The 27,297-nt window shown below is 41.6% G+C and overlaps 2 protein-coding genes across 4 annotated transcripts in view; one reads left to right on the top strand and one right to left on the bottom strand.

Annotated features, from left to right (window-relative positions):
- Positions 1 to 611: 611 nt before the first annotated feature.
- Positions 612 to 16,538, top strand: LOC133123385 (guanine nucleotide-binding protein G(I)/G(S)/G(T) subunit beta-2-like). Of its 2 annotated transcripts, none has more exons than XM_061233832.1 (10): positions 612 to 1,466; positions 9,088 to 9,197; positions 9,301 to 9,339; positions 10,424 to 10,530; positions 10,982 to 11,045; positions 11,304 to 11,466; positions 12,911 to 12,977; positions 13,571 to 13,772; positions 14,865 to 15,081; positions 16,414 to 16,538. In XM_061233832.1, exons 2-10 carry the CDS (start codon positions 9,141 to 9,143, stop codon positions 16,518 to 16,520), a joined length of 1,023 nt encoding a protein of 340 aa, XP_061089816.1. In that variant the 5' UTR covers positions 612 to 1,466; positions 9,088 to 9,140; the 3' UTR covers positions 16,521 to 16,538. The 2 variants fall into 2 exon arrangements, with proteins under 2 accessions (XP_061089816.1, XP_061089818.1); XM_061233834.1 differs by lacking the exon at positions 612 to 1,466 and adding an exon at positions 1,673 to 1,802.
- A 2,532-nt stretch (positions 16,539 to 19,070) lies between these two features.
- Positions 19,071 to 27,297, bottom strand: part of LOC133123386 (misshapen-like kinase 1) — a 32,646-nt gene continuing 24,419 nt past the window's right edge. For both annotated transcript variants that reach the window (XM_061233835.1, XM_061233836.1), the window contains 7 exons: positions 27,042 to 27,185; positions 26,434 to 26,568; positions 26,184 to 26,284; positions 25,918 to 26,067; positions 25,486 to 25,645; positions 25,199 to 25,338; positions 19,071 to 24,961 (listed from right to left, as the gene is read on the bottom strand). In XM_061233835.1, coding sequence (XP_061089819.1) covers positions 24,878 to 24,961; positions 25,199 to 25,338; positions 25,486 to 25,645; positions 25,918 to 26,067; positions 26,184 to 26,284; positions 26,434 to 26,568; positions 27,042 to 27,185 — 914 coding nt within the window. In that variant the 3' untranslated portion in view covers positions 19,071 to 24,877. The remainder of the gene's footprint in view (positions 24,962 to 25,198; positions 25,339 to 25,485; positions 25,646 to 25,917; positions 26,068 to 26,183; positions 26,285 to 26,433; positions 26,569 to 27,041; positions 27,186 to 27,297) is intronic.

The following is a 27,297-nucleotide window of genomic DNA, read 5'->3' as shown; positions in this document are numbered from 1 at the left end:
CTCAAAGTGCAAGAGTACAAACCAAAATAATAAAACATGTGTCACTGTCCAATGAATTTTGGTGCTCACATATAAGAACAGCATTATGCATTGTTTAATATAAATCTCAAAGCTGTATTTGTTCTATGAATTAGTGTCCAACAATAAATCCAACTAAATTATATTATAAAGTTCATAACATTTAGAAGTCATTCTCAGTCTTGCTACTAAAACAGGGGGTATAATTGTTCTACGGTGCTTCAAATAGATCATATCCATACAGACCATTAAAAACTGTAGTTGCTGCAAAAGTGTACGAATCACGTGACAAGTCAGTGTCTGGCTGCAGACATTCTGGGCGCGCTCACTTTCCTGCGAAAAAGGAACATTTCGAGTCAGTGAAGATAGGAGGGTGTAAATGGATTATTCAGTTGTGAAGAATCATATTTTTCTGCTGTAGTTTGGTGAAAGGCTATCATATAATTATTTTATTCTGCCATGAGCGTGTTATTGACATGTTACCGAAAACGAAGGTATAGCAAGGGATTAGCTTTTCAATTTCCATATCACCCCTCTTAAATTCTGTAGACTTTTAACGGTGTTGGAGAATGGTATAGTCTCACTCTGAATGGGTGTGGTTGAATTGTGCTTACGAGAGCTTCCCATCCAGTATTAACCCTGGACGGATGATTACATTTAAGGGACAATTAAGATTAAATTGCTTGTATATATATGTATATGTATATAAATGCGTATAATATCTATTTGTAATTATAGTAGCAACGTATAAATGTGTATATTTGCACCAATGAGCGCGTTTTCTGCTCCTCCGACAAGATAAGTCGTTTTTGGTTTTATTTTTTATTTTTGTATTTATCCATCAAAAGCCCAAGCTTTACACTTTTCATGTGCTTCGCGATTTATCTAATAATTCATATTTGGACAAGCAGACGACGAACATAACGGAGCAAGGAGAGAGGGAGGAAGGAGCTATCAAGCTAAGGGAGGAAGGAAACGAGGGATCACGTTAACACAAACAGAAGGACGAAGACCGATACCAAGCGTAACATCTGAATGGATCTTTGACAGCTGTTTGGTGCTAATGATAACAACGGTTCATTTTGGGAAAATTCCTCCAATTTTACATGCTTAGTCTATATCCTTGCATATCTAGGTGTTGTTGGAGTGTAACAAGCATTTCAAGAGGAAAACAATAGCCTACAACGACGCCAGATAGGCTACCGCATCTTCTGAAGAGGCCCATAAAATATTATTTGTTGAACTGCTATTTATTTTTGTTTTATGAAAAAGACGATACCCAGGCTTTGAGGGCAAGGAGGCGAGAGTTAAAGCTGTTACTTGGAAACAAAATATCGGCATTTTCAAGAAGACTGAAAGGAAAGAAGTCATTTCTGCTTGAAGATTAATAACTGTTGCTACCGTTCTTAATCAGAACAGAGTCATCGGGAAATACAAGAAACAGTCAGGTACTTCGCTATTCTTCAAAAATCTGCAATGCATAGCATTCCCAGTGTATATATGTATGCGATACAGTTATTCGTGTTTTATGTGGCACGATGTTCCATCCAATGGGAATTCAGTGAATGTAAATTGGACTCGACATGTCTTAGTGTTATTTTTATTGCAAAATATAGCTAGAAAATTAATCACGTTCAGTGGATCTTGACTTGATGGGCGTTTGTCAACGCAACGTAGGCTACGGCTTTGTTGTGATATGTGGCTGTCGGTTCTTAGGAATGCTGTTTATGGTGCAGTAGCCTTTTAAGCTATTCATTATAGATGATAATTCCTTATTCTGTGATGTAAGTATGTTTGCGACTATATCAACGGTACCCATATGTTTTTTTAAGACATGGCACATAGTAAAAATTGATGGAGGGGCACCGGCCTTCAGTTTTCTTTTAAACCAGATACATTTTTGGCTAGTAATCTCAAATAGGCTAGTGATCAAATTATTTTATATACCCTCTAAAACTAGAACTTATACCTTGAGACCTATTTATGTTTAGCAATTATCTTGTGGAAAAGAAACGATCATCATCAGTAGCACCTTATGGACCTGTCTTGACTGTATGTTTCCAAAGAAACCATAACCCCGGCTCGAAACACTGGTGTCTAACGTTAGGCCTTGACGTAAAACATCGCCAACCCAATCGAGAGGAGTAGTTTAAAGCTCAAGTTCATTACAATATTTCAGTCGAGATTGTTAGATAGGCTACGCAGTAGCCTACTATATCATTTTATTTTCCTGGACAGTTGAAACAATGTAAGTTCTTAAATGTTGCTAGTGGGCTACTCAGCGATAATGAGTGGCTAACCTACAACTGAGGCAGACTGTGTGGGTACGTACAATTAGATACGAATATTATTACGGATTAAGCAGTAGGCTGACGAGAATCATATATATAATAATGCAACAATTATGCTAAGTACAAAAGTTAACTAACGTTGGTGGTCGTTTCTAAAGCTTACTAGGTAGCTACCTAACAAGTTGACAATCTATGATTACAGGACGATTCATTACTGAAATATCGCTAATAACCTGCATTTCCCCAAGAACGGTTTAACGACAGTGCTAAACAGATGGATCATAAAATGAATACCACCTGGTATTGTTTGACGAACGTATCAAAATCGCTAAAGCTAGCTAGCTTGCAAGCAATGTACTTAAATGGGCGCGCGCTGTACATCCTGTTTACAACACGCAGGGTAGTTATCGAAACGCCATTTCGCTATCGATTTGAGAAATGTCATTTAAATCCTAAGAAACATGACGCGGTTGCAGTTCATGTCTACACGCGCAAATGTTAAAGCCATTCCTTTTTATATAATTGGCTGTCTATTGATGTTAAATGGTAGATCATTTTAGGCGAATCTTGAAAATGGCTACACACAGCAGTAAAACACAGCCCATGGCCTAGTTTTTCCCCTTTCTTTTCGGTCATCGCTCATGCTTCCTTCACTTGCTGTGAAAATTACAACAAACCACTTCCCCAGTCGTTGCCTGCCAAAGCATAATTCAGCAACTTGGCCTACATATAGAAATATATAAATACGTTTTGATTATGCATATATTGTGTAGGCCACAGTCACGCAGATTTCCAAGACGTTTATTTTAACAGCGCATTTGCACGCCTAATTGTGTGGGCAAGGATCACCTTTGATGGTCTCCACATATTTCCTTTATATTTGATTGCATCCAGTCTCCACGCACAGATGGTAGAAAGCAGCCATCTAGATTTGTGGACTTTAGGTGATCAGGTTGAGAAGATGTCCTTACATTTTCCTCATTACTTTCACATTGGCACTCTACAGACTAACTCTACATTCCAATTATGTTGTGGCTATGTATGTTGGTAAAACATTGTAAGAAAGTCATATATTTGCAGGGTTATTGCCTAATTGAGAAACTTCACTGACTAATTCCCCTAGTTGCCCTCCATTAGTAGTGTGATCCGTCTGCTCCTAGACTCCCCTGGGATATCTAGATCGAGCTAATTGCTTCCTGCTGGTGGTGGTAATGGGGATGGTGCAATGGGACCATGCTATCGTGATCTGTATAGTTTTTTCTCTGTCCTCTCTCAACCCATCCCCAATTTCTGGGTGTTTTTAGGTCTGCACCTGGTGTGTGCTCGATTACTGAATGGATTTCTTTGAGGATACTTTGTTCTGTCAGGAGAGTGAGATGGCTGATTTTGTGTAAATAGAAATGGACAAGCTGTTTCTTTTCCAAGAGCAGCTATAATGCAAATGTACTGTTCAGGTTTATTTGCTGAGAGTTGAGAGAGACTGGTAGATTGCCAGTGGCTTAAATTTGAATGGGCTCACACAACCATTCAATGCCATTCTGTTTTTTTGCAGTGAACGTTTTGTTGATTTGAATAGGACTTGCATCTCTTAGCCTACTGCAAACATTAATGTGCATCTGAGTTGGTCATGTTACAATTAGTTTTGGATTGTCCCATAGAGGTCTTAGTAGGCAACAATTGTTGCTGTATATTGGCTTCTGGAAACATCTGTAATTCCATCTCCCAGTACAATCCAAGAGGGATTATGAGTAACCATTTTAGCGCAGGTGTATAATATACCTGATATATGCCTTTATTTCAGGTATATTTGGACTTATTTGATAGCACATGGGTGTTGGTGTAAACATATTAATATGTACTGAAATGTAATGAAGAATATGGGTGTGGGTCTATGGTTTCTGCTTAGTTAAATTATGTCTTGTAAGGATCAGGAATTGACAGGCCCAGTCTAGGGGAGATGCCAGTCCCCAATCAGCCAGTTTTAATTTTCTTTACTTAGATGTTCCCATCAGAATTCAAATGACCTGTTTGTCATAGTGTAGTGCTGATACAAGTAAGCCATCATAAATCATCATCATAAAGATGCCTTCAGAATAGTTACAGCAAATCCAAGTCTTAGCTTGGGATTGTTAGCATGTCAGTTAAGCTGCCATCAAGTCAGATAGAGCTTGTGAGAGTGTCAATCTCCTATTCAATACTCATTAGTCCCTTAAGCGCTGGTTAGCTGTTGGCCGGCTCAACTTTGCTGTCAACAGATATGTACGTATGTTAGGATGTCCACCATTTTAACCCTCAGTTGTCTTACATTTTTCAAGCTCTAAAAAAGAATATCAAATATTCACAGTCTGTTCTCTTAATCAATTTCTTTGGTTTTTGAAAGCGTTTTATCTGTTAAAGGCTCAACCAAGATCAATGTTCTGATCTTTTATGTAGAAGAGATGTTGATGAGAACATTAGCAGTAAAATATTCTGATTTTCTTTACCAAATGCTTTCTTGGTGAAGAAGATTATTTTGAAAGACGCTAAATTCAATCAAGAAAGATTTTAATCTAGAAAAAATGAAAGTGTTGCATTATTGGGTACGTCAGCACAAATGAAATTTGACTTTGCCAGATGTAATAGTGTGCATCTGGACAATAACAATTTATAGCAGGTTTATTCAATGGGACGCAATGCCAAAATAGTGGAGGCAATGTGATACCACATTGGTGTTATAGGAGACTAAAGTATCTGAATCTAGACACCATGCCAAAGTAACAAAGCAGAGCAGAGCAAAACATTAACAGTATCACACCATAACAAGAACATAATGTAGAAGCTCCTAAAAAACTGAAGATGGATTATCAAACATGTCAAGAGGCCTAAGACACTAAATTGCTTGAATGTCACTAATGGAGACAATTCTTGCCAAAATCTTTGGACTCATAGTGGAACCAAAGACCCTTCGATGTTGCAAGACCAGGCTTTAAGCAGTGAAAGATGTAATCTTCAGTCCTCTAGACCACAGGCAAAATGATGAGCATAGATTGGCATAATGACCTGATCTTTTAATCATATTTACTGACTTCAGGGACACATACAGTAGATGACAAAGAGTAGCTTCTTGTTCCAGAACTGCAAGATTAATTTTTAGGCATGTATTGGGTTCTATTTACACCATGTCACTACACAGGTGAAAGGTCTGTGTGAACTTGCATAAAGCATTGTTTCCGTGCAACCATAGTAGTTCCAAAAATGATAATACCAGGTTACCAGTAGGTTAAACTATACATCTGTACAATTGCAATATGTCCAGAAAAGGCAACATATTGTGTCGGTGCTCCTGCTGTGTTAATACCTACTGCATTATTTCCTAATCTTAATCCTATTCTAACTATTATCAGGCTTTTGAATTACAGAAGCATGAGGATGATACTCTTATCCAGATTACATCAGATTACAGATTAAATGCCAGCTAAAACTGATGATGTGTGGTTCTCACCGGTAAACAGAAATGCGGCTGTATAGCTGTTATTTACACTAGTTGTGCAGTACAGATTTGAGACTCATTGACAGACGCAGTATCCAGAATCAACCGACATCCATATTATTTATTTTATTAATAGTATAATAACGTTCATAATAAAGAATATGTATTATTAGTGTATTTATTATTAGACTACATTTCAGTGAAGTTTAATACACCCCAATGTGCAACAAATTAAAATGTGATAAAATTCAAAATTGAAACTCAGATGAAACATTTCACTGCACAGCTGAAACATCCCAGCTATGAATCAGTTATTTGTAGGTTCCTGAGACTGGTTAGCTAGGTACCAGCTAATGGTACCAGTGAGTGTAATGTTAGCTAGTCAAGGCGAGTGGCACCAAAATGAGGTACAGCCACATAAATCTGTGTTGTGGTTCGGCCAGTGGTTGTATGGGGGACATGATAGGACTGGGTTTTGGTACCCAATCTTAGTTAATAGGTAGGCATACAGAGCAATGGTGAAATTAAGGATGTGTCTGGTGTGGAATCACATTTTGCTGAAATCTACAAAACACAAATAGTGCGATCAAGGTCAGGCTGAATTGAAAGAAGGTCATATCCGTACATCATTGTTAAAATGCAAGTGGCCTTCAGCAGGACATTTTTCAGGGTCTTCTCAGAAAATTGCAAGTATCTAAGAAACTTGGTAGAATCACACCCTTTTTCACATTCGTGGAAGAAAAATACAGCCTTGGTTGAAAGTGACCCTGTTCTAGTAGGGTGTTTGACATGGCAAAAAATGTTGTGCATCAACGTTGTGTTGTCAGATTTTGCTAGCTAATTTAACCAGCTGATGTTAATGTATATGTCCCCTTTTCACTAGTTAAAGAGAATATACACTTGCTAGCAAGCTGGTGAAAATTCAAGGTTTGTTGGAAACATTAAACCTTTCAGTTTGCTTGGATAGCTACATGGGATGGTCAGGTGAATTGTATTTGAATTTGGAGCCCTACCAATATGAGGTCATGATTTGTCATAATTGAAACATGCATTTTGGTGGATTTACCTGTAAATAAAGTGAGGTTTCTCCCAAATGTTCCTGCACAGTACCTGAAGAAATAATGAACAGGCAGATCTTACCTGTCCTGTCAGAAACATCAGGTCCAGTAATATTCAGACGGGAAAAATATGCTAAATAAATATATAAATAAATGTAATTGGTCTGGCAGTAGTTAGTCATTAGAGATGCTGTAATACTGTACTTCTCCAAGAGACTGCGCTTGATTCATGCATTCTGGTGTTTTATTATGATGAAGTGTGGGCTGACTAATTCTGTTCCTGAGAAACTACATGTTGGTCTCTCAATAGTTGCCAAAGACTAAATGCAACATTGTTTAAAAAAAAAAAAAATTGTTCCAGAGAACTTCCCAGAATATACAGTGCAAATGTTGAGGCTTTGGACAGTGGCATCATAAACTGAAAAGAAATGGGCTGTAGTAATGGTATTAAAAAACAGTGCAGTCCGTAAGTATTTGGACCATGGTACAATTTCAAACCGATGTACCCCAATCTGTTTCGAATATCATTCAGAAGAAAGAGAGCACTGGTGTATGTTTGGGATCATTGCCTTGCTGTGGAATGAAGCAATGTTCAATGAGTTTGGAGGAATTTGATTTAACTTGAGTTCAGAAGATGCTTCTGTACACATCATAATTAATTCTGCAGCTGCTATCAGCAGGCAATTATCAATGAAGGCAAGTGAGGCAGAACCTGCGGCAGCCATACATGCCCAAACTATTCACAGATGAGGGGAGGTGCATTGATTCTTGGGCCGTCCTTTTTAGCCTCCACACTTTGCTCCATCACTCTGATCCAAGTCAGTCTTGGTCTCCTCTGTCCACAAGACCTTTTTCCAGAACTCTGCAGGCTCTTTTGGGTACTTCTTAGCCAGCTGTAACCTGGTCATCCTGTTTTTGGGGCTAACTAGTGGTTTGCATCTTGCAGTGTAGCCTCTGTAGTTCTGTTTCTGAAGTCTTCTGTGGACAGTAGTCACTGACACATCCAGAACTGTCCCCTGAAGAGTGTTTCTGAACAGTTGTGTTGGGGTTTGCTTCATTATGGCGAGATCAACCATCAACAGTAGAGCTTTATGGCCTACCATGTCCTTTGCAATTACTGAGATCACCAACGCTCTCTTTCTTATTGATGATGTTCCAAACAATTTGTTTTGGTAAGCATATTGTTTGGCTTATGTCTGACAGTTTTTTCTTATTAAGCCTCATAATGGCTTCCTTGACTGCCATTGGCACAAATCTGGTCCTCATGTTGATAAACGCTAATAACACACTCCAAAGGAAATCAAAAGCCTAAAATCAAGGCTAGAAACTGAACTCTTTTTATACATGCACTATGGAAGTGATTGAATATACCTGACTAATCAGAATCAGCTGGGAAGCCAACTGTCCAATTACTTTTAGTGCCCTAAAATGGAGGGACTATATATAAAAAGGGATGCAGTTCCTACACAGATCAGCCAATACCCTCAAATTAAAGGCGACAGTCTGCACTCTATCTGCATATCCTTTGTTTAATTCCACATACAATGTGCAGTACAGTGCCAAAAGAACAGAAATTGTACCACTGTCCAAAAACTTACGGACTGCACTATATTTGAGACCAGACTGTCAACATTTTAATTTGCAGTCCATACATATGAGAGTATACACTCAGTGAGCACTTTATTAGGTAGACTTGTACACCAGCATGTTAATGCAAATATTTAATCAGCCAATAATGTGCCAGCAACTAAATGTATAAAAGCATGCAGACATGGTCAACCGGTTCAGCTGCTTTTCAGACCAAATTTCAGAATTGTTGAGAGGATTGTTGAGAGGATTGTCTCCTGCTTAGTCTAATCAACTGTGCGTCGCTCTGGATAAGTGCGTCTGCCAAAATGCCATTAATGTAAAGTAATGTAAATGACTTTGACCGTGGAATGATTGTTGGTGCCAGACAGGGTGGTTTGAGTATCTCAGAAACTACTGATCTCCTGGGATCTTCATGCACAACAGTCTCTAGAGTTTGCAGAGAATGGTGTGAAAAACAAAAAAAATGTCCAGTGTTAATGAGAGAGGTAAGAGCAGAATGGCCAGACTGGTCAGAGCTGACAGGAAGGTGACAGATAATAAGCACACGCTACAACGCTGGTATGCTGAAGAGCATCTCTGAACACACAATACGTCAAACCTCTAAGTAGTTAGAGATTTATATGCACTTTTATACTCACATGCTTTGTTTTTATACTCTCAGGTTGCTGATTGGCTGAACTGTGGTGGGCCTGAGAGGCTAACAACCAATCAACAATGAGTGAGCTGGAGCAGCTGCGCCAGGAGGCGGAGCAACTGAGGAACCAGATAAGAGTAAGTGTCAGTGAACTCAATTGTACAGTATGTTTGCGAAGGCATAAATTGACATAACACACCCTGTACAACTGGCTCTCATCTCTGCACTGTTGTCTTTCAGGATGCTAGGAAAGCTTGTGGGGACTCCACCCTGACGCAGGTAACCAGTATACAATTTGTACTTCTCAGACCTGGCCGCAGAGGGCCACAGTGACCACATAGTCTTGAATCATTTCCCACTGACCCTTAAGCTGTTAGACAGCTATACTTGAGGTGAGCCACAGGTATTTTTATATTTTGGCTCTAGCTGACAGATGCTGGCCAATTTCAGAAATATTTTCTGCACTAGACTCAGTGTTCTAGCTAAATGTGCTACCTGACATTCCCAACAGATGCATTCGGTGTGTTTTACAGAAGGATGCAACTGATATGATGTGTTTTACTGTATCATGATTTAGCTTGTTCTTGAAAGTGCTTTTGTTACATACACAGGCTTAAAAGGTAGCCATTGATTTTTCTGTTTGATCAATGAAAAACTGTACAGCATTATTGTATGCCAATGTATCTGTAGCTTGCTAAATCTGTGGAACGTCCTATAGCCAAGTTGGCTTTATAGCTGCATGCATGAAATAGGATATTATTTGTGTACAAAGCTACATGCAGTGTGAGTTCTGTAAAGAATACACTTAAAATGTATCTTTTGAACAGGGAAAAACATCTTTCTAGTTTGACAGTGTATAGTGGTGTATAAAAATGCTTTTGTCCTTAAACGACAACTCCAAAGGTAAAAGCTGGAGTAAGTGTGTGTGCTTGTTACATAGAAATAGCAGACAATTATCAAATTTTGTAACGTAATTATGATATACTGGCTTGTAATAACAATTATTTTAAGAATTAACTAGCTAGCTTAATAGCTGTTTAAATTACCAAACTAGCAATTTTCAAAATGTAAAAGTGAAAGAGCGACAAGTGAACATTGATAATTAATGATTTTCACTCATGTATAGAAAGAAAATCATGTGTGTTACTGTTTTACTGGCTTATATAGATTTCATAATGGTGCGAATGAATGAATGAATTAGTTGGTAGCTGTATAACCATGAACTCTGTTTGAATGCGGTGTTTCTTGGTGTGTGTGCTGTGTGTGTGTGTGTGTGTGTGTGTGTGTGTGTCTGCGTTTGTGTCTGTGTATATGTGTGTGTGTGTGTGTGTGTGTGTGTGTGTGTGGTCCTTGTTTGTCTCAGATCACCGCTGGTCTGGACCCTGTAGGGCGTATCCAGATGCGGACGAGGCGCACTCTTCGTGGACATCTGGCCAAGATCTATGCCATGCACTGGGGCACGGACTCCAGGTGTGTGCCCCTACGCCACACAGTCACGCACTGCACTCCACATCCTAAATACTGAAAAGAATAAGACCCGAAAAGCCTTTAAGCCCTTTTACCTGGGTGCTCAAGCCCTTTAGTGCTCAACCCAGGTATCCTAATGATTTCAGGTGATTGATATGTATAGTTTTGTGTTCTGTGGCCCAAACAATATTCTGTACGACAATTTTTCTGAATAAAAAAACTTTTGATAAAAAAACCCCAAAACTCTTTAGTTTTTGCTTTTGTACTTCCCACCGTATTTGAAACTAGCAACACATAAATTTACCATTACTATTTAAATATGTCAGCATCCCCATTGACCTTTATAAAGTAAAAGCGCCCCTGTGATTTAGAGGTGGTATGAGTGATGTAAAGCCTGAAGCCCTGACTTGAGCAGTCCTCCACACACAGCTGTTTCTCTTCTCCATCTCCTCAGGCTGCTCGTCAGTGCCTCCCAGGATGGCAAACTGATCATCTGGGACAGCTACACCACTAACAAGGTAATGCCAGCCAGAGACCAGGGGGCACTTTGAGCCAGTTGTATTTGTAGTGACAAATGGCCTTTTTAACCTCACGGGGCTTCGTGTCATATTCTGGCACTGGGCAAATGGCAGATTGAAAACATAGACATTTTCCTGTTGAACACTGTACATTGGAAACGGTAGCTCAGAAGGGCAGGCAATGCGGACGATATGGTGGGGCTGTGCTGTTCGTGTGCACGTCCAACTTTCTGCTTGTGTCCTTCCTCCTCCGTCCAGATGCATGCCATTCCTCTGCGCTCCTCCTGGGTGATGACGTGCGCGTACGCCCCCTCTGGGAATTACGTGGCCTGCGGGGGTCTGGACAACATCTGCTCCATCTACAGCCTGAAGACGCGCGAGGGCAATGTGAGGGTCAGCAGAGAGCTGCCAGGACACACAGGTAGCTCTCACTCTCACTCTCCATTCACTGATCCAGGATAAGCTCACCAAAAAAACTATTTATGCCATGACTATGGACCCTAGAAGCTGGCTTTACAAGCAGGCCTTAGTTCTACCCAGGCACTAATTCAGAGGAGTTCAAGAAGGAAACGGTTAATTTTCTTTTTCCAAGTTCAGTGAGTTAGCTTGCAGTTTTTCCAGGACCTTGAAAAGATGGGCAGTTCTTAATTTCCACATATTTCTTGTTTGTGCTACTCACGCAGACACACACACATGCGCACGCACACACACACACACACACACAAATGCTGGAGAGTAAGAGGGCTATTTGGGGACATGGCTGTTGTGCCGTGTTGTGATACTCTGCTGGTCTCTCTGAGGAGTTCATAGACAGCTCTGTGTAAACAGGTGTTCTCTTGCAGGCACTGCTGCCCTCAGGGACATTAAGTCAAAACACGAGCCAAACATGAGTCCCTGGCCAGTACACTACACTTTAATTAAAACACTTGGAACTGTGGGCTAATGCATTTATCCAGAGCGGGAAAGAAAATGACAGCTCATTTGTTCAAGCAACCACGGCCAGGACTGTGTCCCGGCATGTGGCAGGGGAATGGTGCTTTTGTTAACCCCTTCATCCACCTACCACTATGCAGTAGTGAGGAGGAGGTGGTTCAGCACCGGCTGTCATGTGAGCAGAGGGGTCAAGCATGGCGCCCGACCGTTACAGCTTCAATGACAACCCAAACGTATAAAGGGATTGATATAATAGACAGTACGCTTGCTGAATAATACATGAGGGAAAATGTGACATTGAGGGTCAGGCTATTCAGGTGCAAGGTCGGGCGTGCAGCAGTATCTCATGTCACTCGGTGCGGAGGACTGCAGTGGGCGTTGCAGTGTGAAAGCCCCTGCAAAGCTGCATTAGCACCAGCGCTTGCGCTCCGAGGGTCAGCTCACGCCAGCGGCACACACAACCTGGCTGCATAATGAACTCTGCTGCTTGGGATGGAGGCAGGTACGTGGAACAGATGATGGAAGAAAAGGTGGGGAGGGTAGTGAATGCCCTTGAGAATACCCTCCCCCCCCCTTTCCTCCACAGGACACTCGCTCGAGGCCCGTGGCTTCTCTGGACCTCTGCGGTGTCGCCTGTGCCATGTTCACTTCTTAAAGAAGAATTAATATATGCTGTGACGATGATGATGTGCTCACTCTTTTACTGTGTGTGTGTGTGTGTGTGTGTTCTGGATGTGCGTTCTGTGCACCATCCACTTTTTGTGATGTGTAAGACTGCACTCTGGGAGGCTGGTGGAAAGAATGCTGGAAGGAGTGAATGAGTATGAGAGGTGTGAGGAGGAGATGGGAGGAAGGGGAGAGATGTGGATGCTGATATTATTTAGTCTGTCACCGTGACCAGTGGTCCTTCTGCTGCTCTCCCTGTCCCCCAGGTTACCTGTCCTGCTGCCGTTTCGTTGATGACAATCAGATCATCACAAGTTCAGGAGATACAACCTGGTCAGTTTAACCCTCTTGTCTTCCGTATGCAGTGTACAGTGGCTTCAGACCCCTTATTTTTTTATTTTATATGGTTAAAATTGCCATTTTTGCCTATCAATCTATATTCAATAACCCTCAATGACAAAGTTAAAACATTTTTGTAAAAATCATTCATTTACATAAGTATTTAGACCCTTTGCTGTGGCACTCCAAATTGTGGTCAGGTGCATCCTGTTTACTTTAATTATCCTTGAGACGTGTCTAGAACTTTATTGGAGTCCACCTGTAGCAAATTGAATTGATTGGACACTGCATGTCAGGTCAGAAACCAAGCCATGAAGTCCTAGGAACTCTCTGTAGACCTTGTGGTGAGGCATAGATCAGGGCAAGGGTATGAAAGCTTTCAGTGTTCCCAGGAGCACAGTGGCCTCAATAAGTGGCCGTCCTACCAAACTAAATAACCATGTTGTAAAGACAACCATGTTGTAAAGATACTTAAGTTGTAATTTGTTGAAAGAGCTAATGCTGTATCAATGGCTGAGTGTCTGTTTGGCTATATGAGTGTCTGTTTGGGAACTGAGACTTGAGGAAACTTGTACATGACTCCGCAGTGCACTGTGGGACATCGAGACGGGCCAGCAGACCACAGTGTTCTCTGGTCACAGCGGTGACGTCATGAGCCTGTCGCTCTCCCCCGATTTCCGTACCTTTGTGTCTGGGGCCTGCGATGCCTCCGTCAAGCTCTGGGATATCAGGGACAGCATGTGCAGACAGACCTTCACTGGCCACGAATCGGACATCAATGCCGTCTGTGTGAGTTCCTGGGGCTGAGCGCCGTCAGTGCATACAGGAAGGGGAGGAACTGTATGGATGGATCCTTCAGCCGGGGGGGGGTCACTATCGGTTTAAGTGACATTCATACATGATAAGGAGTCTGTGTGTGAGAGGTGGACCAATCTCATTGGGACTGTCTCCTGGTTTCGGCCATTGGATCAGTAGGGGACTGCATACCGTTCTCCAGTGATGTGCTGTATCAGTTACAGAGCCTTCTATCTCATTTATTTTCCATTCAGTCTGAGTAGTGCCCAAATATCATAGCAATTCTCATTGACAGTGACTTACAAAAAGCTTGGGCAAAGAACAGTAACAATATGGATATTAGTGCCACAACAAATAGTGTCATTGTGTAAACCTACAACATAATGTGTAGCTAACCATCAAGTGATTTGGAGGATATAATACTCAAAGTAGCATAATGGATTTGGCAGTTTGTTAAATGTATCAAGTATGTCCAGAGGTATGCAATTATGCTGAATAGTTTCTGATGGGTAAGGCTATGTTGAGCCTGGATACCGTATAATAGGTGGGTTTACAGTCTGTGAGGAAAGATTGGCAGTGATTTTAGTTGTTCTGATAGTTGTGGGGGGTGTTCAGCTACCTCTGGGGGGAGAAGAGTACAGAAATATGACTGAGATGAGGAACCCTTTTGGGCAAGTTAGTAGTGGAGTCTGGCAGGAGCAAAAGGTTGAAATGACCTTAAACTTGAACTTTGCTGGTTTTAACTTGAGGACTACACTATTGCTCAGTCATTATTGCATGTCCTGTATGTGTTGTTTAAACTTGAACATTCATCTGGAACTATGACAACCAAGTTCTATGTTTTGTAGTATTTCAGGCTCCTGTGGTCAATAGAAAAATGTTCTACCAATTCAGGATTTGACCGATTCTGGCATTTCTGTGCCACAATTAATTCTGAACATTCCGATAACAATCCTCCACTCCCACTGAATTATGTATGCTCAGTTTCAGTGTAACCTCATATGATTTTATCTGACTTTAATCCTTTTTTTCTCCTTCCCTCTTGACTGTCCTTCGCCTTTATTTTCCGCCTTCCTCCCCTCTCAGTTCTTCCCTAACGGCAGTGCTTTTGCCACTGGCTCGGACGATGCCACGTGCAGGCTCTTTGACCTGCGGGCGGACCAGGAGCTCAGCCTGTATTCGCACGACAACATCATCTGCGGTATCACCTCCGTGGCCTTCTCCCGCTCGGGGCGGCTGCTCCTGGCCGGATACGACGACTTCAACTGCAACATCTGGGACGCCATGAAGGGGGACCGTGCCGGTGAGAGAGGGCTATGTGTATGGTATGCGCATGAGAAGGGTGTGTGGAGTTTTAGTGAGCAGTTTATAGTTTATAAAATGAAGCGTGTTCTCCATGTGTAACTTTGCATCAGCCATGTAGGTGTATGAAGAACTAATACCACATCATGGATGTGTGTGAACTATGGGTAGAGAATAGTTCTGATTTGCTGATATTTGGGTAATGTATCCCAAAAAATGTAATGGAGAAAAAATTTGGACAGCACTCTCTGGAAAAACCAAAATGATAATTTAATACATTGCAGTCTGTAAGTATGTGGACAGTTGTACAATTTCTGTCCTGTTGGCTCAGTACTCCAGCACATTGGATTTGAATCCAAATAATGAAAAGGATGTTACATTTTTATACATTGCCCTCCCCTCTCAATTTTTGGGGACCAAAAGTAATTGGACAGTTGGCTTCTCATCGGTTTTAGATTTGTCAGGTGTATTCAATCGCTTCCTTAGTGCAGGTATAAGAATGATTCAAGTATTTAGTCCTGATTCTAGGCTTTTGATTGCCTTTGGAGTCTGTTATTGGAATTTGTGAACATGAGGAACATGAGTCAAGGAAACTCAACCATTAGGCTGAGGAATAAGAAAAAAGAGACATGGGTCAAACAATAGGCTTACTGAAACAAACGGTTTGGAACATCATTTAGAATAAGACCGCACTGCCGAGCTCAGTAATGGCAAAGGGCCTGGTAGGCCAAGGAAGACCAATTAATGATCTAAGAATCCACGCCTTAATGACTCCCAAACACCTGTCTGATAGATCAGAAACACTCTTCAGGAGGCAGGTGTGAATGTCAGTGTCTCTCCGCAAGAAGACTTCACAAACAGATCTCCAGAGGCTACACTACAAGGTGCAAACCACTAGTTTGCCAAGTAGTACCTAAAAGAGCCTGTAGAGTTCTGGAAAAAGATCTTATGGACTGATGGGTGCTATGTATAAAAAGGGATGTAATTCGTACATAGATCACCCTATATGGATGTGAATACCCTTAAATGAAAGGTGACAGTCTGCAATTTAACCTCATTTTCATTTCAAATCCAATATGCCGGAGGACAGAACCAAAGCAACAGAAATTGTACCACTATCCAAATACTTATGGACTGCACTGAATCATGGATGCATGAAGCACACAGAGCACAAATGCTTTGGCAGTCCACTTCTTCAGTGTACTAGAATGTGCAGTGTTTTCAGCATATGTTCTTCATACATCCATGTATGAAATTATCATTTTGTGTAAACTTATACACCTGACCAGGCCAGACTGCCCCAAACAAACCCCACTTTCTCCCATCCTCTCAGGAGTGCTGGCTGGCCATGACAACCGTGTGAGCTGCCTGGGAGTGACTGACGATGGGATGGCGGTTGCCACGGGCTCCTGGGACAGCTTCTTAAAGATCTGGAACTGAGCTGGGGGGGGGGTGGGGGGTGGGGTGTCACCATCCACTGAGACACTCGGATACAGACACATACAGCAGCACACAGTACACACGTACACAACACACAACACTTTAAACCTTCTCCATACAAAGTGAAGACATTTTGGTACACATTTTACGCACACCCATATAAACACTGTACATATAATACGTTATACATGGACACATTGCAAACGCGCTCATTTTGTACATAATGCATATGATTCGCAACATAATCCAATACACTCACACAGACATGCAATGTACATACCACATGTACCACAGACATACAGTGGCCACTGTTACACACACACACTGTATACTGTACATGTGTATTACAGACACACACAGTACTGTACTGTGCACTAGCACACACAGTACTGTACTGTGCACTAGCACATTGTGTACACCAACACAGAGTGCATGTTTACAGTAGAATACAAAATCACGCAAGGCGACCAAGATATACTCCACAAAGAACTACAAATCATGGGCAATCACAATTGACTAGTTTAATATCACACTGATGACCAAAACATATTAGGACCGACTCACACATACATGCAAACAAAATGCACAGACTTGCCGTTCCCCCCCCCCCCCCCCCCCTTAAAAAAATAAATAAATAAAGAATAGAATCTTGGAACTTGAGGAAAAACACCCCCTGGACCTCAGAAGTAAGAGGAGGAAGACAATTCTTTGCCTTTTTTTTGTTTGTTTAAATGCCTCCTTGAGACCCATCTCTTCCATCCCTTACTGTATGTAAACCTGTGTGTGCTATAATGAGGTAGGCAAGGCGGGGAGGCCATGCTCCTCTCAGCAACACCGTTTTCTCAGCAGTGTCCCATAGGCGCATGCTTCCCATGATCCTCTGTACTGATGATACTCTGAGATCAGTGTTGCTGAGGAGTCGGGCAGAGACAGAGGGGTGGAGAATGCAGACTAGATTTGGTGCGAAAGGTGACCCAACAACTAATAGAGTGGGAGAGATAGGGGACAGAGGAAGGGCAATGGACTTGGAGTGTATGGAGTGTAAAAAGAATGCAATGGAAGACAAATCAAAGGTTTCTGAGGACGATGTTTCACAGCTTACAGGATAAATCAATTGCTAATTTCAGTTAAATGATTTCCCTCTGCGGACATATATGTCTGTGAGTGTGTATGTATATGTGTTTTGTGTGTGTGTGGATATCATCAATATACATGCATTATACAGAAGCATATACACTCATGCATATATATATGTACAGATGTTTTTGTTTCAGTGTTGTTTTTACATTTTTTAATGCTATTTTATTGTTTCCCTGTGTGCCTCAGACACTTTTAAAGAAAAATTAAATGAATAATATAAAACTGCATAAAGAAAAATACGCAATTCTGAGGCGAAAGAAAAACCTTTTTCTTTTTGAAAAAAAAAAAAAAAAAAATCAAAAACAAGCAGGAAGGATATTGATGCTATTGACTTTGCCATTGTGTTACGTCTTCATTATAACGGTATACATTGTACATAAATAAACACCAGTAGCCTCTCTTGCCAGTTTCGGCCAGCTGTGTGCGGTCAGTGCTGAGTGTGTTGAGAATGTTCTGCCAGTATTGAGAGCAACGTCTTGTATTTGTGCAGGCTTTTACCTTTCATTTTTGCTGCAAATTCTCATCAGTGAGTCGAGAAATTTGCAAGTGTTTTCCTAATGTTATGAGCTCTAGTAAATCCAGTGAACAGATTGAGGGCTACAGAATGTTTCACTGAAAAATAATCCAGGTAACGTCTAATTGGTCAAAAGCATTTATTAGAGTCCACTGTACAGACCAGTGTATCCATTCAAATGTTCTTTATGGTTAATAGTCAAGTATTATTTAGACAAATATCCATTGTTGGCTTTTAAAAGGAAGAGAGGAAGAGACAGATTAATACACAGTATTGACCACTGAAAAGCTTTTATTCCAATTCCACCCATTTTTAGACCAGCCAATTAGCCCACAAAAACAATCATGTATTGTATGTCAACCTGTGAAAATTTAATTAGAGCTGTAGATCAGGGTTATGCATCAATCTAGACATAGGCAAACATACCACTCATTTGTGCTACAGTATTCAGCTGAATAATTGAATGATTTACATCCATAGTACATCATGTGATACTTGCCATTCCCAGACCAGCAAGGTCTAGTTTTTTTTCAGCTGACTGCTGTGAAAACCTACCCCAGGAAAACCTGGAGAATTGCTATATTGGACAAATGTCAGATATGTATACAAGTCACTCTTTTTCAGTCAGTTACTCTTGCATGATGTATTTAACAGCCATTTTAGATTGACAGCCTTATGATTTGTAACTGTAAGATTGGACCCAATGATGCTAGGCCACTGTATTTACAATTATACAGATTTTGCAAGAGAAAAGCCATTTTAAAACTGAATCAGATGTGTAACAAAATGTTTTCCAATGTAATGTAATTCAGTCTTTAGTAAAAGCATCAGCATGTATTTGGCAGTGTACCATGACATGAACGTATTCCTCAGAAATAACTCCTGAAAACTGAAAATTAGTATTGATGTTCACACAGTGGAAATTTATTTATTTGTTGAAAGAAAATAATTCAACAGATATGCCTTTGGCATCACAACTTGCATTCGCAACAAATCAATGTATTTATTTTGCATAAAGACTCATGAGTTCATTCAACACAATCCTAAGACTTAATCTCATTAGTCTATTAAACACAATCTTAAGGTCCCGCTCCAAAACAGAATGTGAACATTGAAACACCAAACGTCTAAAAAGCTTGTTCAAAAAAGAAAAGAAAATAAATCAACCCATCACAGAGGATATCAACTCTCAACTTCAAACTTTAGCCACTGTCCACACCTTAGTTTAACATTGAACAGTAAAAGGAGAAAATCAAGAGAAAAAATTCAAATCAATTCACAGACTAAATTTACAAAATGATCAAGTATTAATATATAAGCATAAGTTTGTGGTTGTCATTACAGTAGTTAAGGTTAAGACCAAGCATTCCAGCGTCAGTCTGCAGCTCTGCTCTCAGAGAACCCTCCGGTTTGTTACTCAAACCATCCTGTCTGGCACCAACAATCATTCCACGGTCAAAGTCATTTAGATCACGTTTCTTCCCCATTGTGGCATTTGGCCTGAACAACAGCTGACCACGTCTGCATGCTTTTATGCATTTAGTTGCTGTCACATTATTGGCTGATTAAATATTTGCAATAAGCTGGTGTACAGGTCTACCTAATAAATTTCTCACTGAGTCTACATTTGATGAATTTCTAATAAGTTTGCAATTTCAGACCTTCTGTCTTCAGGCTTAGGTTGGGTGTCTGTCAACATGTCAGCGGAGAACAGGACTGGATTGGGGCTCTCAGTAACAGATTGGAGACAGGCCGGTTTACATTCATTTTGACCATACCAAATAACACCGATAAAGACTCCTCTCCAAAGCAATCTGAGCATTCCAACACCGCATTTAAACACCCGTTAACAACCCGCTATAGGGTTTAGGATTACTGAAAGTGCTGAAATAAAAAAGAACAAAGAAATATGCAGTGGGCAGCCACCATAACCTTACTGGAGTAAGACGCAGGAGTACTACAATGTGGAGAAGTCGTGCAGCATTCATGGACAGAACAATCACTTTAACAGTGTAGTGTGTCTGCAGTGCCAGGGCTCAGACTAAACAGGCTCTGCAGACCCCAATCTACTGGGTGTTCCATCTAGATTTCACCCCAATCCAAAACCAGCGCATACATGCAGGTCCACCGCATTATCAACTTCTCCACTTCAGACTGAGGCAACAGCGACCCAGGGTCCCACGTGCCCACAAAGGAGACGATCCTAGCCAACACAAAACGTTCTCACAATGTTGCTGCAATGCAGTGTCAATGTTAGAACATTAACAAAACTTCCCAGTAACATTGTGAGAACATTTCTGTGTTGGTTGGGATAGCTCCCTACCAAGTGACACCAGGTAAGTGTCTGAATTCATCAGTAATCGGTAGCTCAGGGGGTGTCACGCCCTGTCCACCAGTGTGCCCTTTCTGACTGAACCCCTCCTTGAGCTACAGTAGGACGGGTGGGTGTCTATTCATCTTAAAACACAAATGAGGGGTGTCAATTTATTTCATCCTCACCACCTCCACAAGTAGAATTTACTTGGATCAAAAATGGGGCACAGGCATAAAACACACACACACCCGCCCACAGATTTTCTTCTACCTACCCACATAAAACAGTGAAGACAAATCAAACCCCTCAGTTATATCATACACCCAAATATACTATATGATTCTTCATAGTATGTGCTTCAATTTACAATAAATCTTATTTTTTTTTAAATGTAGATTTCTCATTTTACTAAATATTATAATTACGTTCATGAAAATATAGGCTAACCAAATATCAAATATATCTGCCATACTTATCCGGCATTTCTCCTAACACCTTCTGAATTCTCTGTATACATTCTCTATCCATCTTTCATTATAAATCTTTTTAATATCTTGTAAACATTTCATATTTCAAATATCTCAATTTAGCTTCTCATTGCAATACATTTAAAATGGTTTTAATCAGTACTAACAGACAAAATCACATCTATAAACCTTTTAAACCCATTAATGTATTAATCTCTTCTGACCTTCAATTATTAGCGTTCAATTATTCTGAAACCTCTTAATTTGGGGCCTCAGTATGTGCATGAACATTGAGTGCTCCCTCTGCTGGCACTAAAGGGCATTACGCTGAATGCAGCGACAGCTTTCCGTGGACACAGGAGCAACTCGAAAGGAACACAATTTCCCTGCTGAGCCCAATGTCAGCGCAATGAGAAAGCACAAAGATATGCTTATGTGGCATGTGAACACTCACATGTGTATATGCTACACTTACAATATTATTGTACACAATTATAGTGGAACAGTGCGGTTGCATTAATCTCTCGTTCCACCTTTGCCTATATTGCTTTCGGTTGACAGTGCCATGGGCTACTCAGTATGAGCGGCGCAGTGAAAAGCAAGCTTTTATTCCATGTGGTCTTAGGTCCATCTCTTAGTAGTTCAAAGCCAAAAGCCACTTTTCATTGTGTGGATGGGTCCAATAGAACAGTATGGTAGCCTTATTTAGCATTGCCCAGGAAGGCTGGAATTTAAAATTGGTAGAACAAGTGTCTTAGCATGGCCCAGCAACCCTCTCTGGTCAGTTGGGAACTGTACGCCTGCACGTGAAGTGTGCTTCCATCGCAGTGCGTTAAGAAGTGGACTACAGAGGGGAAAGAACAGCAACCGAAGCCATTCTCAGAGTTAACACTAACAAGGTCCTTCCCCATCCTGGGGCTTATTTTACTGTCAAACACACTCCATCCAATCAGACGGAGCAAGGCACTATACCCATCAACAAATATGCATGTATACTAGGGGATTAGAAAACACAAAAATCATTAAGACACGCAAATAAACTATTAAGATGCTGTGCACGTTATTTCAAAAGATAATAGCATATACCGTGAAACACTCTCCTTACAAAGAAAAACGGGGATTTCAAGAGCTACAATAGAACTCCATTTTGTTTGCAGGTAACTGTGTATTTTTGTCTTGTCACAACTACATTTTAGCAGAACTGGGATTGTTCACATCAGGGCACTTTGTTAGCATTACACACGTAACGCACCGATGGCCGAACCAAGCAAAAAAACCCCCAAAGAAATGAACATGTCTGAAATAAATAAACATATTTTTGCAAGAACTACTTCAGTTGCATAGGACCCAGCTAAGGCCAGATAAATACTCATGCTAATTTGCAGTAACTTGCAGGGATGCAGTAAGTCACACCCTAAACCTAAGATAGTCAGATATCTATTTTACTTATCCTTACATGGACAGATTTATCCATGTATTGGTCCCAACCCAATTCTGTATTAAATGAGGCACAATAATTTTGTAAAAATATGGAAAAAATACAGATAAAAAAAAAAAAAAAGAATTCCCAGAATGACAATATATGGTGGAATCACAAAATAAACTTTAGATAATTTCTTGAAGGATGTTTCTGTGTAATGCCTTTCCTTGTTCCAAAATAAGTTATTTATATATGCAAGCAAAAAAAATGGCAGATCGAAAAAGTGCAATCAATTTCAGTTTACAATCTATTCTGTGCTTGATAAACACAATATATAGGCACCTGTCATTCTAGTGCTTTCTTGCATACATATGTATATACTATTTTGTTCTCTGCATAAGAAAAATCTAATAGCTCTCCTGATTTTAATTACTTCACCTTATGTACACCTACATACGATATTCTGGCTTTTGGTTTATTCTAAAAAAATAAAATAAAATAAAAAAGATTTTAAAAAGCATGTACATTTGCATTCACTACTCAAACACACATATTAGTATAAACATGTTGATTAACCAGCCTCAAAATGGTTGAGTGAGTCTGAAGCCTCAGAGTCGGGGCTGGAAAAAGATGGCCTTGCACAGATGCTAGAGTACAGTTCTGTATCTACAGTGAACCACAGAGCTATTGCTCCACTTAACAACCCCCAACCCACCGACCTTCCAAAAAGGCCACTCTCTTACAAGCATGAAATTATGTTGACTGAACACTCAGAACGGTACAAGAGTGATTTTCTGGGAAAGTCTGAAAAGAGCTTTCCTTCACGCCTCCGGAGCCGACTCCGGTAAGGTTCTGCAGCGTCTGCAGCCAGGAAAACCCTCTCCCCCGCCACACTTCTGGCCAGCTAGAACTCCCAAGAACTCGTTAAGTAAGGAAGTAATGAAGTGAAATGCCGTCGTAGTATGGAGAAAGCAGAAAGGAGCTGGTGGTGGCTGGTGACAGAGGAAAAGAGGAAGGGTAGTGATGGGGAGACTGGAGTGGAGATGACCTGGAAGCAGGGGCAGACTGACCGACAACTGAATGATAGGGTATGATCAGCGGAAACATGTAGCAGGTTGGGACACTGATGACTGGCAGGCTGGCAGTCTGTGGTAGGGAAGGAGGGCGAAGTGAAGTAATGAGAGAGTGAATGAGAGAAAGCCCTGAGGCCATCAGGAGGGGTTATGACCGAATGTGATAGAGGGAGAGTTTTGTTGACAACACTTCCCCGAAATGGATTTACTACTCGATTAATTTCCCAGCTAAATAAAAACAAGATTTTCCAGAACCCTAAATCAAGTCCTGACAGGGTTGCGGTAATTTTAAAGACATGGAGTTTGGTGTGGGCGGAGTCAATCATCAAACTCAAAACCACCATTTATATGAGGAAGAAAGGATTAAAAATGGTAAGCAGATCTAATTTCTGCAAACCTTGATTAAAAAAACCCTTTCTGCTTACTCATCATATGCACCGATAATAACAACGCTATTTCATGCCCCTCCACAGCAATTTAGTATACACACAACACAGCTTGCGAATCAATGAAATATATTACCGAGTTAGTCATCTCCAATTTCAGGGACATACATTCTAAAATATATATATATATATATATATATATATAGCCATTAATTATTTATAAATGTACTGAAAATCAGAACTGGGGTTAAAGCTTTGAGGGCCTGAAGACCACATCCATCCTGACAAGCAGTGCAATATTTACAGTGTTTCCATGACATCCACTCCAACCTCCACTCAAAGAGCTCTTTTCCACGACTGGCCCCATCAATAGAAAACCAAACCAACTGGCCTGTAGGATCACTAAAGACAGACACGGGCAGATAAGGTTCAGTGGTACCATCACACCCTGGTGTTATTCATTGCTTCGGTAACTATTTATAATTCAATGCGATAACAGTTTTCGTCACGATTTTGTAAAGAGAAGGAATTCTAATGAGTCCCCTCCTCACTTGGAACCCACAAGTCCAAAAAAGTTCCTATAAGGTGGAGGAAGAGTAGACTCATAATGGCTTCAGAGCTTTGGAACGGCTACAAAAATATGTACAGACAAATCAAGAGCATCAACCCATTCCCCAGATAAGAGTGAGGAAAAGGATCAATTCGTCAGCATCACTGCTAGCTTCCGTCCGTCAGTTGAGAGTACTTCCGTCAGGCAATGTGTCACTCAGTTAGTGGGTTGGTTAGTGGGGGGGCTTTCAGTTGGTTAAGACAGCTGACTAAAGGCAGGTGATGAGGTGCGTACGCTCATACACGAGGAAACCATAAAAGAAGCAATGGAGCATTGTTCAGCCACGCTGCGGAAAGTACCGGAAGCACTCCCGTCCTCTCTGTCTTCCGTCCACTCACTCCCCCACCTCTCCGGGACACTACCCAAGTGAAGGGGCCCTACTTGATGCCTGAAGGAAGAGTTGGCTGGACAGGCAGACAAGGCAGGCTCTGCTTCACCAGTTCATGATGCAGTTCCTGTTCAAAGTCATGAAGTAGACCTGACTGCTGCCTCCAGAGCGCACAGACGCAAAGAACACCTGAGAGTGTGAGAGAGCGAGAGAGAGAGAGAGACAGAGAGAGAGAGAGAGTGAGTGCGAGAGAGTAAAACAGAGTGAGCAAGAGAGGGAAAGAGACAGATAGAAAGACATATCATATACACACACACAAAGACCATTAGAACTGGCACCGTCGTGCCACAAACTGCCATTTGCAGGACAGCAAATGTGGAGGGTTGCGTCTGTGCTTGTGCGCACAGAGAGGTGTGTGCGCCTCACCTTGTCGTTTCGCTCACACAGGAACTTGAGTCTCTGGGCTCTCTTGTGCATGAAGACTCCGTCCAGGTGTCCGGTCTCTACAGCGCGGATCTCGATTGCCTTCTCCCCCCAGCCCATGATCTGGTTGGAGCAGATGTATGCTGCGAAGGAACAGAAGGCAGTCAGCACCCACACACAGGTCAGGCATGGCTGCAGGGATAACCCGCACAGCCTTAACCAACAACACTGCAGGATACAGGCTGTGAGAGGGGTACAGCGAAATCTCGCAGGGTGAAAGGGGTCCTCACCCACGGAGGTGGGCATCTCGCCCCACTGCAGCACCACATCCTTGATGATGCGCCCGTAGGTGTTGACGTAGACGCCTTCGTCCTCGTAGCAGACCAGCATCTCCATGCCGTCGGAGCTGGGCAGGAACACGATGGCATGGGGCGTCACGTGGCTCTGGATCTAAGGTGGGTTCAGAGGTGCATTAAAGAGCAATGCTGCTATAAGAAATTACCAAAATTACCAACTTCCATTTCATCAAATCCCTATGTATTCCAATTTAATTCCAACAATAAACATAATCATCAAAACTACAAAACATATCTGACACATCTAGCACATTTTCTTGTAACTTTCTTCTTTAAACGTCTGGGGATTTGTTTATTGGGGAAATGGTGCAATGATACTCAATGAGTTGGTTCACCAGCAACAATGTCTATGAGAAACACACTCACATGCACAGGGATGTAGATGTCATAGTTGTTTCCAGAGTCAACATCGATAGCGTGAAACCCGGCACTAGAGCCATAGATGACCTTTAACCTTTGACCTTCCTCTACCGTTAGGTCAACCAGCTGGGGTCTGTGGGGCAGGTCGGCAAAGGACTGTGGGGAAAGATGGAGGGGAATGAAATGAACACAGATATCTGCTGGCTGGGACTGACACTGCATTTTACGGCAGATTTTAGCCATGAACGTGTTCCAGTCAAACGTGTTGCTACCTTGAAAGCCATGAACTTGTGATAAGGCTTGGGAGCCCAGGCGTACACCTCCACTGAATTCTTCAGAGCGATCACCAGGAACTTGATTCTCTCGTATTTCACTGCAAGCAGAAACCACAGGTTATTCAATTAAAAGGGAACCAGTGTCTATAAAATGTTAACAGACTCAATTGTACAAATTTCCTTTTATCAGCCCGGCCTCTTCCCCCTCCTGTCCCATCACTCGGTCCCATATCCCCGGCTCACTCACCAACTTTGTAGTGGACACATCCTTCCATCTCTCCCACCGTGGCCCAGCCCTGCTTCTTCTCCACCTCAGGATCGTTACGCAGGATTTTGTTCCTCAGCCAGGACAGGTAGTACACCCGCACCTTGTTCTTTTTGCCTGAGGGAAGGAGAGGATAAGCACAACACCACTCAAATACGCTGCAGTGAATGTTGCAGTTGTGTAAGAAACACACAGTGTAAGAGCATTAGGAAATAAGAGTGTAAAGAAAGCCATTTAATGATGGCCTGTGGCCTCTCAGCCAATTCGTTATGATAAAATCTCTTCAGACCTGGGTCTTCAAATATGTAATGGGGTTTCAGATTCAAATACAGTTCTGCGCTCAAATGATCTTGCCTGGTGCACTTGAGCCAATTTAGGACCAGAAGGCAGGGTTTGCACTTTGAGAGTATTTCATACATTAGGTTTCATTACTCCAGACAAGCTCAGTAAAGAGTAGGAAAGTATCTGAATGACAATGACGTATCTTGACCCAGGTCTCATGCACTCACTGTACATTGTTTTGGATAGAAGCGTCTGCCAAATAAACGTAACATAAATGAATGGCATTTGTAAGCCAGGGCGCCGGTGACCTGATATGGTGATGAGCAGGTTGAGGCCCTCCAGGACGTCCATCTGCTGGAAGCGGCGGGAGTTAATGAGGGGATACACCTTCCCCTGGCCACTGCGGTCCAGCAGCTTCAGGCCGTTCTCCGTGCCCACCAGCAGGTTCACCCCTGAGGAGACACGCACAGCACAAACACACCCAGTCATGCAGCGCCCCCAAAACTCACAGTCAGCACTAACAAGCTGCTGCACTGTACAGCCACACCACTGCGTAGTGCGTAG

This window comes from Conger conger, chromosome 3 (assembly GCF_963514075.1).
Source record: "Conger conger chromosome 3, fConCon1.1, whole genome shotgun sequence".
Classification (NCBI taxonomy): Eukaryota; Metazoa; Chordata; class Actinopteri; order Anguilliformes; family Congridae; genus Conger; species Conger conger.
The sequence above is the reverse complement of the archived record's forward strand: the minus strand, read 5'-3'. Positions and strand labels throughout refer to the sequence as shown.